We start from the raw sequence: 14,054 nt of genomic DNA on the forward strand, positions 1-14,054 counted from the left end.
GGGGAGGAGCTTAGTCATTTTTGCTCTAGGGCGCTCCAAACCTGGCTACGCCTCTGCAAAATATGGATTTTGACAATGTAGTACTGTACATGCTTTGAAACTTTCGCCTCTTTCATAGCCTTGCTATTATTAAAATATATGTGACAAGAAAAGGTTTTTTATAGTTTTGGGTAGTATTTGATTTAAATTTTGCATACAAATTTCAGTTGTCAGGCCACAGAACCTTTCTTAGCCTGACATATTTTTACCTTATTGAATGCCTGAACTCTCTTGATTAAATTGGTACATCTATATTTTACTGTGTGGCGCAGGCGCCGTTTCATACTCTTCAAACATTAAATCTTTTCACTAAACTAATTCTAGTATGCATTATGAACATTGATCTATTTAAAAACCACATGATCATATTATTTGTCCCTCCTTACCTTTTTCATAAGCTGATTTGATGTAAGCAGCAATTTGAATTCTGGTTTTTACCGAATTTTCCTAAATCCATATTTTTTATCAAAATTGGTGCTGTAAAATACACTGGAAAATGGTCAGTGTCAGAACTAATAAGGAAGAAACTATTACCGTATGTGGCATGGGAAGACCTAGAACCGGTAACAATTTACTTTCCCATTTTGATGTCCAGAGGTCAAAAACACAAATCGTTAACATTTTTACATATCATATTTGTGCCAGTGAATGCAATAAATCGAGTCATTTTGGTGCAATTTTGATAAAATTTGTCATGAACCTGTTAGAGATACACCTAAATGAGTTGGCGAAGAAAAAAAAATTGGGTCATGTGAACGAGGTGATTATGGGGTTTATAAATTGTTCAAAAGCCAAATTTTTTCCGTTTAAACATTAAAATGCCCAATTTTCATTATTACGTGTAGAGCTTGAAATACAAATAATTTTGTACAATAAAGGTCACATGGAAAATGCCAAAAACTATACATTTCAATTTCCCATGTTATTCTCATGGAGATATGTGAAGTGTTTAGTTTTGCTTGATTATGGATATACAGGGTGTCATGTTCTATAAGTAAGTACAGTACCAAATATTTATGAATAGGTTTAATGGGTTAAAATAAAACAAAAATGCTACAAAACATCAACTCGATTACATGTGTGTATGGAATATACCACACAAAATTGAGTAGTAGACTTTTAAACAAATATATATATCAACAAGTTGTAATATTTATCTGAACATGTAATTTTTGAAATGTCCTCTAACAATTGTATGTTTATTGCAGATAAAACTATGCTGGGATATTTGACAAAAGACCATATGTGATTTTTTGTGGGAATACAAAAGAAGAACATTGTTTCTGTGTTAAGTTTTATTAACTGTTTTAATTATTGTAAGTACATAGTTGTAAAGCTATGTTTTTATCAATTTCATAAAATATATAAGTTTTTATTCAATAAGTTTTCATTTTCAGTTTTAGCATAGACAATCTTTTATGATGTTTTGTCTAAAAGAAGAAGATTGTTTCAGTTTTATGTTTTATAAACAGTTTTAATTATTTTACATTAGGTTATGTAAAACGTTAGGTTATGTTTGTCGATTTTGTAAAATCCATTAGTCTTCATTGGATAAGTTTTAACTTATTTATTTCCTAAGTTATAACTTATTTATTTAATAAGTTTTAATTTTTCTGTTCTAGTATAATCAATCTTTTATAAGACCTTTTTTAGGATCTTTAGTTGAGTTGCTTTTAGCAATTTTGTGGGAATCCAAAAGAAGGAGATTGTTTAATTTATGTTTTATAAACTGTTTTAATTATTTTACTTAGTTGTTAAGCTATGTTTGTCAATTTTGTAAAACCCATCAACCTTTATTTAAAAAGTTTTAACCTAATTATTAATAAGTTTTATTTTTCAGTTTTAGCATACATAATTTTTTATTTATTCTATGGTTTTAGACCCAGTAGTTTTTCTGTTTTAGACAAACACTGTTTTCCGTGTTCTAAATAAATAACCATACTGTCATTAATGCACTAATTCAAAAATAAAAGATACTTTTAGTTAAACATTTAACAACGCATTCAAGTGAATTTTTCATGTTTTTATTTTGATTGAAGATCAATTTACAAATTTACATACTCTTAATAATTTATGCAACTTTTTGATATTCTAAAAAAAAAGTCAACCAAATGTTTTGTACGGTTTTGTTTTGTATAAATAAAGAAATTTTGAAGTAAAAAACCCAAAAATTTATACTTTAATTAATATTACCTATGTTTACAAAATATAAAAAAAAACTCTTGCTTGGAATTACTTTAGATATAAAATTATTATCGTATAATTTATACCGTCAGTCATTCATATTCTGAGAGCCCACATCACAGTTGTTTTCGATCGCTTGTCATTCCTTATTTCAGCTTGCAATCGTTACAACACAAACTAAGTGAACACCTATAGAGCAGAGTCCATATACCTTTTGAGGTACCAGGAAGCTGTTTAATACCGAGGAAAGAGTCCTCGGTAGAAAAGTCAACCGTATGTCCAGAAGATTCAATCTCCTTAAACCATAAACCAGGCTGTTTTCGGGCATTTAAATAACTTTCTCCCTGAGAAGATGATTATCAATTGTTTGCCAAGGATGAAATAAGATATTGTTATACTCTTTAGAAAGCTATCATTGCAAAACAAAACTAAAAAACAGTAACCAAGACAGGGGGATGGCAAATAGCAGGGTTACCAGTATTCTCATCGCTCTAATTAGTTTTACGTAATCCTCACAAATATGGACGCTAAGATTTAGCCACTCCAGAGCACTATTATTCAGCAGAAGGGTAAACCAGTCCAAATCAGTAGCGCTCATCCCAGAAAGATGGTTTTAATATATTTAGTCCTGTTTCTTCCCAGATAGCATGCAAGCTAAACATGCGTTTGGTGTGTTTTTCGTTCGTTATTAAAAGTATGCATTGGAAGTTTGGCAAAAACTTGTTTTTGTTTCCCGTGAAAGTCTTCTGAAGCTTATTTGCTGTAAGTTTGCGGAAACGTTGCCTGTTGCCGCCTAGCACTACGACCAGGTGCGGGATGAAAGTGAAACGCTTCAAATAGTTCATGATGGCTCCGCACCTGTTCGTGTAGCGCTATGCGGCAACAGGCATCGTTTACGCAAACCTGTGGCAAATAAGCTCCAGAAGACTTTCACGGGAAACAAAAAAAATGCTTACGCCAAACTTCCAATGCATATTTTTAATAACGAACGATAAACCCACCAAACGCATGGGTGCCGGCGGACATTTTTTCGTTTTTTAAAATCAACTGCCCTTTGTGGAAAGACTAACCATAATTAATGACGCTCGACTTTATTAGGCGCAGGATAGGAATAACTTTGGAAATGCTCATCTTTAAATGATTATTTTAGTTTAGGCCTACAAGCGAAAACATTATAAAAAATAAAATAAACTAATACTGAATCATGCTTTGTATTTGGATCCATACCATTTTACTTTCAAATTTATTGAACAAATAGTAAGACAATAGTATTATATATACACTCTAATTAACCCTTTTGGGTGCCAGAAATTTATTTTAGTACATTCTGAAAAGTGCCAGTTTTTTTACTAGGTATGTCCGAAAAGTGCTAGGCTTTCCATAGGGACGAAGCTTAGTGCGCAAGAATACAAATCAGTAAAAGTATAAATTTTCATCCCAAAAGTACCAAGAAACGATATATCGTGCCTCAATTGTATGAGAAATCGATTGAAAGCATCGTTGTTTTAAAATAACAACCAAGTCAACCGATATGCCCATTTAAACTCACATGATTGAAAGTAGCGCCGGCCCGATATATCGTTACAATGTATTTTTCGGTAAGACTACCGACGACGATATATCGTTGTGAAGTATTTTTCAGATGTGTTATGCAAAACGATATATCGTTGCATGGCACTCAAAGGGTTAAATTAACTGTAACTAATTTATATAATAAGTAAAGGGACGTATTTTTTTTAGTTTCGCCGCCGAAAAGTAAAGGAGAAATTAGCGCTGTTTTTCAATAGCTCTCTTAATTAATCCTAGCTGATATACAAGTCAATTGAATAGTCACTATAATTATTACAAAGTTTTTTCAAACTTATTGTAAGGGTTTCGTGGTTAGCAGAGCACGATTAATTTCTCAGATTCACAGAAGCTAGGAGAATTACTATACCTAGCAGTTTTTTTTTATAGACACCCTGTAGATTATGTGACCCCTCTGTAACAATTCTATCCAAGGATCTAGCTAAGGGTAACATTGAGATAATGCTGTTGGCTGCAATTGAGTTCAAGCTTAAGGTGGAAGGACAACATTATATATATTTATATTTTCCATCCTAGTTTCAAGAACTTTAAATGTATTAGAGATTACCTTTTTGTTGTTGTAGCATGTAGTTCTTGTATAAGATGTTTGTGTCACCCTAGATGCATTTATCAACATTTTGTGGCACCATCAGGGGATCTTATTCATCTTCTTATCACTAACGCTATAAAATAGTCTATATTTACAAAAATATTAACACACACACACGGCCACTGTTATTGTTGTTGGGTCAATCGAACAATGGACATGCGGCGGAGTCATGGCAGGTCTTTCTTCCTCTGTTTCATTTCTAGGACTAAGGATATGCTTAATTTTAATTTGGGCCATTTGACAGTTGAGGGTAGTTCGGACTCTCCTGGTTTATGGTCGGGTAGATACTTTAATCTCTACTGTAGTGTTACCGTTTTATGGATGTGTTTATAGTTTTGTCTGTTTTAATGTTGTATATTAATTTGAAAATTAAGTAGGCCTAGAGGTGGCGCAGTCTTCTTTTTTTGCTTAGGAGGATGTTCAATCCATTTATATTTATAGGTACATGTTTTTATATTTGGTAAATTTTCTCGTTCTTTTATCAATTTAATTATTTGAGATGGGGACGCCCACCTAGGTGCGTATTTTAACCCAAATATGAGTGGAGGATGAGTGTTAAATGTTGTGAGATTATCTAAATCTTTTGCTAATGGTTTTGAGTGGGTTTTTGTTCCAAAATGTGAGGGAGTTGCAAAAAGTGATTTTCAAAATATCTTAAATGTCTTATTCTTAGTCACATCCTGTGGAGATAAGCATATGGTTCCCATTGCCGAGCGGAAATTCCTAGAAAGCGGCGGTTAATCCGGGTTTACACGATGCCAGCAGGTGAGACAATTGCCATCACATAGTTGTGGAATTGTCGTAGGCCAGGCAAGTTGAACAAGAACCTGTTCACACGTGGCCAACACTTGACCAGGCATTTTACAGTGAACCAGGGTACTACTGCCAAAAGGCAAGACAGTGCTATTGGCCTGCACCGTTTACACGGTGCCAATTGTCACGACAACTAGGTCTTCGAAGGGTGGGGGGCCTCACTGGGCCCAGCTCATTGTCCTCCTCCTCAGTCTACTCCCAGAGACAACTGAATTTTGAGGAAATTGCGAGGGCAATTGGCCTGAAGTGTTTACACAAAGCCAACAATTTCATACAAGTCAAAATTATCTCACCAACTGGCATTGTGTAAACCCGGCTGCTCTCAAAGCAAGGTTGGAACAAACTGTAATATTTTACGATCGAGGCTGTCTACTGTAATTGTAATTTTATGAATTTGGCTCTAGGCAAATATATGAGATGCAGTCGCCAGCTCAGCCTATGAGTCGAATATTTAATGGGATTGCCAAGTGTAGAAATTTTAGAAAAGGGTCTCTAGAGACAGTAGGCCTACATTGTCCTGTAAAAAAGTCTTCTAAAATGACTTTGAAGAGGATCCTCTCAACATTAAATATTGAGTTTGAACAAACATTTCTAAATAGCCTAAATAAAAATTTAGACCAAAACAAACCCACAAGATTAAGGCCACAGCACATAAATACATTTTTTAGGGAAGTAAAGGGAATAGTGAGCTTTTCCAGCTTTAAAGGTAATTTCATTTAAGTTACTTTTACTCTGCTTTATAAAATATGAAAATGCATGTGCATTTGAGAGGTTATGATCAACCAAAACAAAACCAAAAAATAAAAACAATAACAAAAACAAACAACAAACAACTCTGTTTTTTCTGACAAGCTGCCACTGCTGTCGCTGTCTGCTGAAATACCGGTACAACAAAAACTCACGGTCCATGAATCTGGAAAAAAAGGTAAAATAAAGTAAAAATACGTTGGTTATAAGGCCATTTTTTTAATATTTATTTAAATGCTTTTAATGTTATGTTCTTGCTAAAAAAAGTGCCAAAACAACTTAGAATGACTAATTATATATTTTATAATAAAGAAAATTGAAGATTCCAAAAATACTCAGGACCTCACCCACAAGTTTTGTAAATTAGGTGAGGCCAAGCCAATGTAATATTCTGAATAAACATATTTGAGTTTGAAGTAGGTTGTCTTGGTGGCATCTTGTCGCTGGCCTGCGTCGTAATGGGTCAATGGATGGGAGAGAACGAGTACACAAAAACACTCCACAGCGTAAAAAATGTGTGATAGTACAATTTTCAATCTCCAGAGTTGATTGGTAGTGTAGTGGGCCTAAGTACAAAGATTCAGCTGACATCAGTCACAGAGCAATCCCAGGAAACCAGGGGTAGATGCACGTAAACTCAAAACTTCATCAAAATTAACCATCGAAAAGAAAAGAGTTAAAAGGGAATTGCTTTCAGACGTGGAGACCTCTGATCGTGAATCTTGTGGTGAAAATTTAGTTTACAAATAACACAACTTCTTTGCCAGCAAGTATATACATTTTATGGTATAAAATTTAAAAAAAACTGAAATATTTGCAAAATTTTACAAAAAGTGGATCACGATACCCTTGATAAACACTTTGTGTTCCCAGAGAGGAGGAACTTCGAGAGAAGAGGCGCTAGTCGCCACAGTCATTCAAACTTGAACTTGGACCGAACCGAACAAGCTGCCCAGTTGAAGAGAAGTACGGCACAAAGGGACGTACAACACAAAGTATCGGATCCACCCTTTTAACCAATGGCTCTCCGTTGTATATATGCAGTGAACAGAAACACTTTTCCCTGCGAGAACCAACACTTTGATCGTAGTTTTTCTCGTCAACCACCAAAAGAAGACCATGCAAAGTATGATTCCTTTGATATTTACGCTTTTCCATACGACTTGGTGATATTATTTTAATTAAATATGCCCAAATAATCTCGGTTTATTTCTATAGAATCTGCATTACCGACACAATCTTAGTTGCCTTATTCGACCGATAGAGTTCGGGACCTGCACTACCACAACATAGAGTACATTGTATCACAACAGCCACAGCCACTACAGTACGCTGATGACCGAGCTCACCACTGTCGACCACCATATAATAAACTAAGATTCTAATTTTCTGCGCAACCACTGATCTCCTACCAAATATTAGCAAGGTTAAGATGCTCTACATAGAGCGGGGCTTGTTGACTATTTTGTTGAGCCAATAAAAGATTATATTTTACATCCTCCATCAAATAGTAGCCTAACAACTAGGATTGTTCGTTCAGTAGTTTAAGCGTTTCGTTGTGAAGACATTTGTCAAAGATTTTAACTCGTCAAAACACAATTTAAATTGCAAAATGTCAGATGTGCTGTTTATATTTATTTATTTCATACTGAAACATTAATTGCATAACTGTTGAATCCATGTTTCGGATTTTTTTTTAACACTTATAAAACCAAATTAAGGTCTAAAGATACCAATGACCCAATTAAGGTCATGGGGTTATTTAAGGTCCAATATGACCTTTATACGCTGCACTTTGTACCTCTGACTCGTCTTTGGGACCTTAACTTTGTTTTGTATTGTATTTGAGAATAAGTACCAAAATGGTCTTATGGCATGTTAATTATTACTGTACCAAACATTTTATTTTTACTAATGGATACAACAAAATTTATAACGTGCACAAAAATCGTAGCTCTGCTGCTTACATAAATAAAGTCAATTACAATTGCAAGACTGCTCTCAGAGTAGAAAGTATTATTAGTATACTCTAGAATCACATATACGACTAAAGGATATAGTCTATCTAATCTCACCGTTAGTAATAATTTTCCCGGAGCAAATTTGACATCACGATTGCGGCCCACCAGAGAGTATAAAAGCTCCCATATAACGAAATGCATCTAAAGGCCGCAGGTTTCTGCAGCTTCTAGGTGTGCCGCCTTGCATCTAGCTTGCCGCAGCAGCGTTCGGTGGCCGCCGCGGAGTTAAATTTGAGCACCCATTTAACTCAATCCACTTACAGGACCGCAGGCAGCAACGACGTGTGACACGCCGCAGAGAGTGTAAAAGGGGCCTGAGTCAGCGTCCAGGTTGAAACCCAGGTTGATTTACTTATTTGCTTAGCCAAATCAATCAAATACAATCAGTGTTAGCCATGTCAAAACAAACTAAAATACGAAACTTCTCATGTAGTACCTTTGTAAAACTATTTGCAGTGTAGGTTGAGTGGCGCGATCTTGTAGTCCGGTTAGTGACTAACATAATTAGTCAAGGGCATCAGGCTACTTACTGTATTTCCGAACTGATTAAGGGGGGGGGGGTTGATCTTCGGTTTTAACTTTGAAATAGAACTGTAACAGTTTTGAGACAAATTTTCCTATTTTGAAATTTGCTACCCAACATTTAAATACATTTCTATTAATTTGCCTTTTTTATCCCCTACAAAAGGCCCGAGTGTGCATTGCATACGTCGCACACTCCTCAGGCCATCCCTGACTAAATAGATGCTATTTGGGACCTATTAAACAAACATGCCAGGCTGATCACCAATTTTCAGTATTATTACAATTAATAATAAAAACATTAATTTCTTATATGAGACTGGTAGCTATACGTTCTTACATATAATCTATCATTCTATAGCTACATGAAAACTAATCGGATCATAGAAAAAATATGGATTTACGAATGATATGGAAGGCATTTGCATTATTTTTACTAAATTTCGCATATGTTTTTTAGGTTAGTTCAAGTCAATTCCTTGCCTTGTCTGCTTGTCTATCTTCCTTCGTTCGTTGTCTTCGTCTCGTTTTTGGCGTGCGTTTCTTTGACGTCTTGGTGACTTTGGTTTGAAATTTTTTATCAAGATGAAATACATCTTAGTGACTGGAGGAGTTATCAGTGGAGTCGGCAAAGGAGTAATTGCCAGTTCTTTTGGTACAATATTAAAAAGTTGTGGCATTCAAGTCACATCTATAAAGATAGATCCTTACATCAACATTGACGCAGGCACGTTTTCGCCGTATGAGCATGGTAAGTATATTTTGGCCTTTATTTACATTATTAAAAGATGACAAGATTTAAACATGATTCAATACTATTAACTTAGTGTGTTTAAGTTCTGGATAGTCGATCGTTTTTTCCTTATGTGCTTTTAAGGCACACAATTTCACAAGGTTACAGACAAGGTCTAGAGTCCTTGTTAGCCGTGCCTCATCAACTCTTTATCATACAACCATGTCAAAATAGGTCTTGATGTTATGTGTAACCAAATGTTATGCCATATTTTAAACATCAGCATAGTTGCTTATGTAAAATGTAAGCTAAGTAAGTTATATTGATCCATTACCAAATTTTCTTAGGCCTGAAAACTGTTATAGGTTAGGGACAGATGCTAGGTTAGGTTATGAAATAAGTTTTATACTTAGGTTTTGTAAACTTAAAAAATGAAGCATACAGCATATTGACTCCTTGAAGCCTAGCTTCCTATTTTATTCCTGACCAAATCTTATGTACCGGTAGCTTAGATTATAAGTACGGGCATTATCAGTTTTATGGAATTGCATTGTCCCTCCACCCATGCAAACCATTTTTAACACGTTCACTGCGGATGACGAATAATCTCGTCACTGCTATCGCTTTTCAGTGGCGGGCGACGAGTATACTAGTCAAAGAACCGTTATCAAAATAGAGGTTAGTGTAGCCACTGTGGTGAGAAGCCGTTTTGCTTATGCCGATTATTGTGTCATTGTTATAACTTACTTCAATCTGGTATAAGTTAGTTTGTTTTCTGATCTGACTATTATATTGGGGGTAGAGACGGTTACAAATTTATTGTAGTGTGGGGTTTAGGCTTGGATCCAATGACATTCAATAGAATAACAGAATAATGTTAATGAATGTAGGCCTACTGTAGCATTGTGGAATGAACCTAACCTCAAAATTGTGCTTGACCACTTTTTTGCAGTATTTTTTTATGGTTTAAGCTAGCAGTTTGGGTATTGCGTAGTGCTGCTATCTGTTGGGTCTTTAAAACCATATCCAGAACAAATGGTACACAGTATATGCCTCTCATTTGGATTAAACTAAATTTAAACGTTTTCGTGGACTCATCCACGTACAGCACACTAGAATGTTTGCGCCACCGACAACGGTCGGTCATTGCACAGCCACATTGAACGCGTTAAAAGTATTGCAAAATCTTATCTGTTAAATCAGCTCAAAACCCATCTTTTGTTTCTGATGAGGTATTTTGTAAATGGCAGTCTATAACTTCCAAAGGTTGCTGGTTTGATCATAAGAAAAGGCAGTTGGTAGCACTTTTAGGGCTTAAATTGAACCCAGCCTTTCCTGAATAGCCTACTTGCATTTTTTCATTAATGGTCCTGGCTTAAGAAAGGCGGATTTCAGTCTGTTTAACAAAGCTGCATATGGCATCCCACATCTTCCATTCATATTTTTAGATAAAAATATGCTTTGGGTTCAAAATATTGATTCTATTTCGAAGACTTGCTAGGCCCTTCCTCAAATCCTACTATTTGTGCAGGTGAAGTTTATGTACTCGACGATGGAGGAGAAGTTGATCTGGACCTTGGTAACTACGAGAGGTTTCTGGATGTTACCCTGCACAAGGACAACAACATCACGACTGGCAAGATCTACCAATCTGTCATCACCAAGGAACGCAAGGGAGATTACCTTGGCAAGACTGTCCAAGGTCAGTGGGTTTTATTCGTCTTGTTTCTTATGTCACAACATTGATGGTTGATAGTTTTTTGTAAGGGAAGGCAACAATCCGTAGTTCTGCTAAAATCTATTGCCAACATATGTATTAGGCAGTAGGCAGTACACATGTAAGCGTTACATCACAGACTCGAACACACATTCTTAAGCACTACCTACCTAAAAAAGACTGCGGGGGCATTTTCTTTGGTGAAGATGTACGTTATAATGCTTGCCTGGAAGTTCCCTCGCGGATTGCTATGTGTTTTTGAGTTTCGATGTTTGAAATTGAACCGCACACATTTCATAAGTTAAGCCGGAACTTTTAAAAGTTGGGTAGATGACATCTGAGTTTATGTAAATTCTGTGTAGGCTATTTACTTGTATATGCAACTTAAGGAATATATTTGTGAGTTTCCCTTTTTGGTTGAATGCAATATCCTACAACGTTCTCACAAGGTGCCATAAAAACCTCACTATTTGTCATTAACTGTAACTCGTCAAGGTTCTTATTTCTTTGGATTTGGGTAAATGATACCAAAGAACCGTGAGTTGTTTTACTTTCTTTGTCCATTTTCTTTATATCCAGGACAAAAAACCTAAACACATACTGTACCTACACTCTCTACATCTTCCAGTGTCGTTTTACGTGCACTGGGATGTGCCAAAATGCTTAAACCGTGCAATGCAACGCTGTCATGCACTCAAAGGTTTTTCTGGAAAATGCTTTTATGTTCGATGCAACACTTTCATGTGTAAGCCTACGTAGCCTTAGGAAGCATAATTAATCGATAGCCTAGGACTAAATGCCATGTGCTTCCATAAATAACCTCACAAAAAACCAAACAAAGATCCAGAGAAAACAAAGAAAGTTTTCTTTATGTATAGCCTAGTGTTTATCTCAATAATAAGTTTTGTTTGAATACCAAATATATTAAGGTGTAAGAGTGTTCACCTCGCTACATCGTATGATGACATGACAAGAGATTTGGAATTTGGATCTATTCCAGGAGTTCTATTTTTTGGCCTAAAATGTTTTGTTTTCTTCACCATTGGCACAGAAAACATACTACTATAACCCAGAATGCTAACCGCATGGTAAAAAGCGTTAAGTACTCGGAGAGAGCTTTGCCTGTCAATTCGTAGGCAGCGCCACCAGCATTGCTATGCTGGTGCATTGTGCAGCATTGTACAGCATAGCAACGCTGGTGGTCCGACAATAATCAATTGTTATTTACACTGGGCCTAGTTCAATTCCTGAAGTATATTTGATCTGTGAAAATTCAAATATTTTGTAGAATAATTTGTGAACTCCATGTAGGCCTACTGCTATTTTCACAACAATTTTACAACACAATAACGATGTTTTTTGTCTTTAGTGGTGCCACACATCACAGATGCTATTCAAGAGTGGGTGGAGCGAGTGGCCAATCAGTCCGTGTCTCAGGATGGTGCTAAACCTCAGGTAAACCTCTTGTAATAACCTGTGTCAGGATGATTGAGAACATTAGGAGTCTAACATGGTTTTAGACCAGTTAAACAAGACATGTGCTGTAAACTATGATAGCCTATTAACTCATGCGAACATTTGTAGTAGTCAATATTCAATTACTCTAGGCTGATTTAGTTAAGGCAGATGATTTCTGCAACATTGAGAAATCTTGGCTTGGGTTAATTTTCTGACTTGTTGGTCGACCACTTGACCTTTAGTGACTAGTAGTTCTGCTTAGCAAGGAATCAGAATCTCATACGATTTGGCTGAAGTCCGTCGGGTACATTGCTGCTATGTCCATACACTGCTGCATTTGCCTCTGAGGTCCACTATGATGTAATACAATGCTATGATTCTGCTTATTTACCCGGCCTAACACACTTATTAAATATTAATACAGTAAAACAAAAAGAACCCAAACATGACAGTGAAGACCCATGAATAAATCAGTGAATTTAATTTTCAAGTTTGGGTAGGGATCCTAATGACGTGATCTTGGGTTACACTGTTGTACATTAATTTATTGAACATATAACCTACAGTACAAATAGGGCCTATATTGTATAATGTTTATACTTTTTAGACACTTTGAACGCAATGTGTAATTTATTTTGCATACAAATTATAACGATTAGGCCTAAGTGTTTAAAACTTACAAATTGAGAGTTGAACTTTAATTTTTCAATCCAATTAATTTGTAAGCTATATGTCTATCTTCCTGCGGTCAGGGTAATTTGACCGTAATTTAATTGTGTCCTTACAGAGGCCCACGTTTTTCTCTTGGTAAGCCCAAGGTACCTTTCTTTGTGAACAAAATTGATTCTTGAGCTACACCAGTATTGTAACACTTATGCCATGTTATAGGTGTGCATCGTAGAATTGGGTGGCACCATTGGAGACATAGAAGGGATGCCATTTGTTGAGGCTTTTCGACAATTCCAGTTCAGAGTTAAGCGAGAAAACTTTTGCTGCGCCCACGTCTCTCTTGTTCCTCAGGTAAACCTATAGAATTTTTCTTTTCAAATACAGTTGGCAGGTCAAGAGGCAGTAGCTTTTTTCCTAAAAATAAATTTCTATATAAACAAAAACAAGATACATGCATATATGCTTCAATAATGTGCAAAAACTATACCTTACAAGGTTTGCTTGCACCGAAATAGTGTAAAGTGTAGTAGAACCCCTCATATCCGGCCTCAGTTTTATCGGTCCTCTGTTTATCCGGCCACTCCGCAGAAGCCAATATCTAAACGTATCTCCCTCAGTTTACGGACGTGTAGCTGCACACACTAGTCTCATGGGCTTTCCTAGTAAATCTGAATGTTTAAATTTTACTGTGTTCACCGCCCAGTTTAGTGAATAGGCCTCACTCAAACAGCTGGTTGATTTTTTCAGTGTTAGTACAGTTATGAATGAGATAGTATGTCAATGTAATCCATGGTACAGTACACTAATTGTTCTGTTTTGTCAAAAACAACGACAAGAAAGTCCAAGAAAAAATTTTCAGGCTATATTAAGGATTTAAAACAATCTTCAAAGCCAGTTTATTGTAAGTCATTTTTATCTCCATTTTGACTTTACATTTGTTTATATTATCTGAATTCATAATGATGTTAATTCCTT

At 35.7% G+C, this 14,054-nt stretch overlaps 1 protein-coding gene across 2 annotated transcripts in view; it reads left to right on the forward strand.

Moving 5' to 3' along the window:
- Nucleotides 1–9,003: 9,003 nt before the first annotated feature.
- The window catches only part of LOC128998029 (CTP synthase 1), a 35,291-nt gene continuing 30,240 nt past the window's right edge, over nucleotides 9,004–14,054 (forward strand). For both annotated transcript variants that reach the window (XM_054423966.1, XM_054423965.1), the window contains exons 1-4: nucleotides 9,004–9,253; nucleotides 10,767–10,937; nucleotides 12,322–12,407; nucleotides 13,299–13,430. In XM_054423966.1, the coding sequence (XP_054279941.1) occupies nucleotides 9,088–9,253; nucleotides 10,767–10,937; nucleotides 12,322–12,407; nucleotides 13,299–13,430 (555 nt within the window). In that variant the 5' untranslated portion in view covers nucleotides 9,004–9,087. The remainder of the gene's footprint in view (nucleotides 9,254–10,766; nucleotides 10,938–12,321; nucleotides 12,408–13,298; nucleotides 13,431–14,054) is intronic.

This window comes from Macrosteles quadrilineatus, unplaced genomic scaffold (assembly GCF_028750875.1).
Source record: "Macrosteles quadrilineatus isolate MER2022 unplaced genomic scaffold, UCM_ALF_1.0 Scaffold_7__1_contigs__length_78375512, whole genome shotgun sequence".
NCBI lineage: Eukaryota > Metazoa > Arthropoda > Insecta > Hemiptera > Cicadellidae > Macrosteles > Macrosteles quadrilineatus.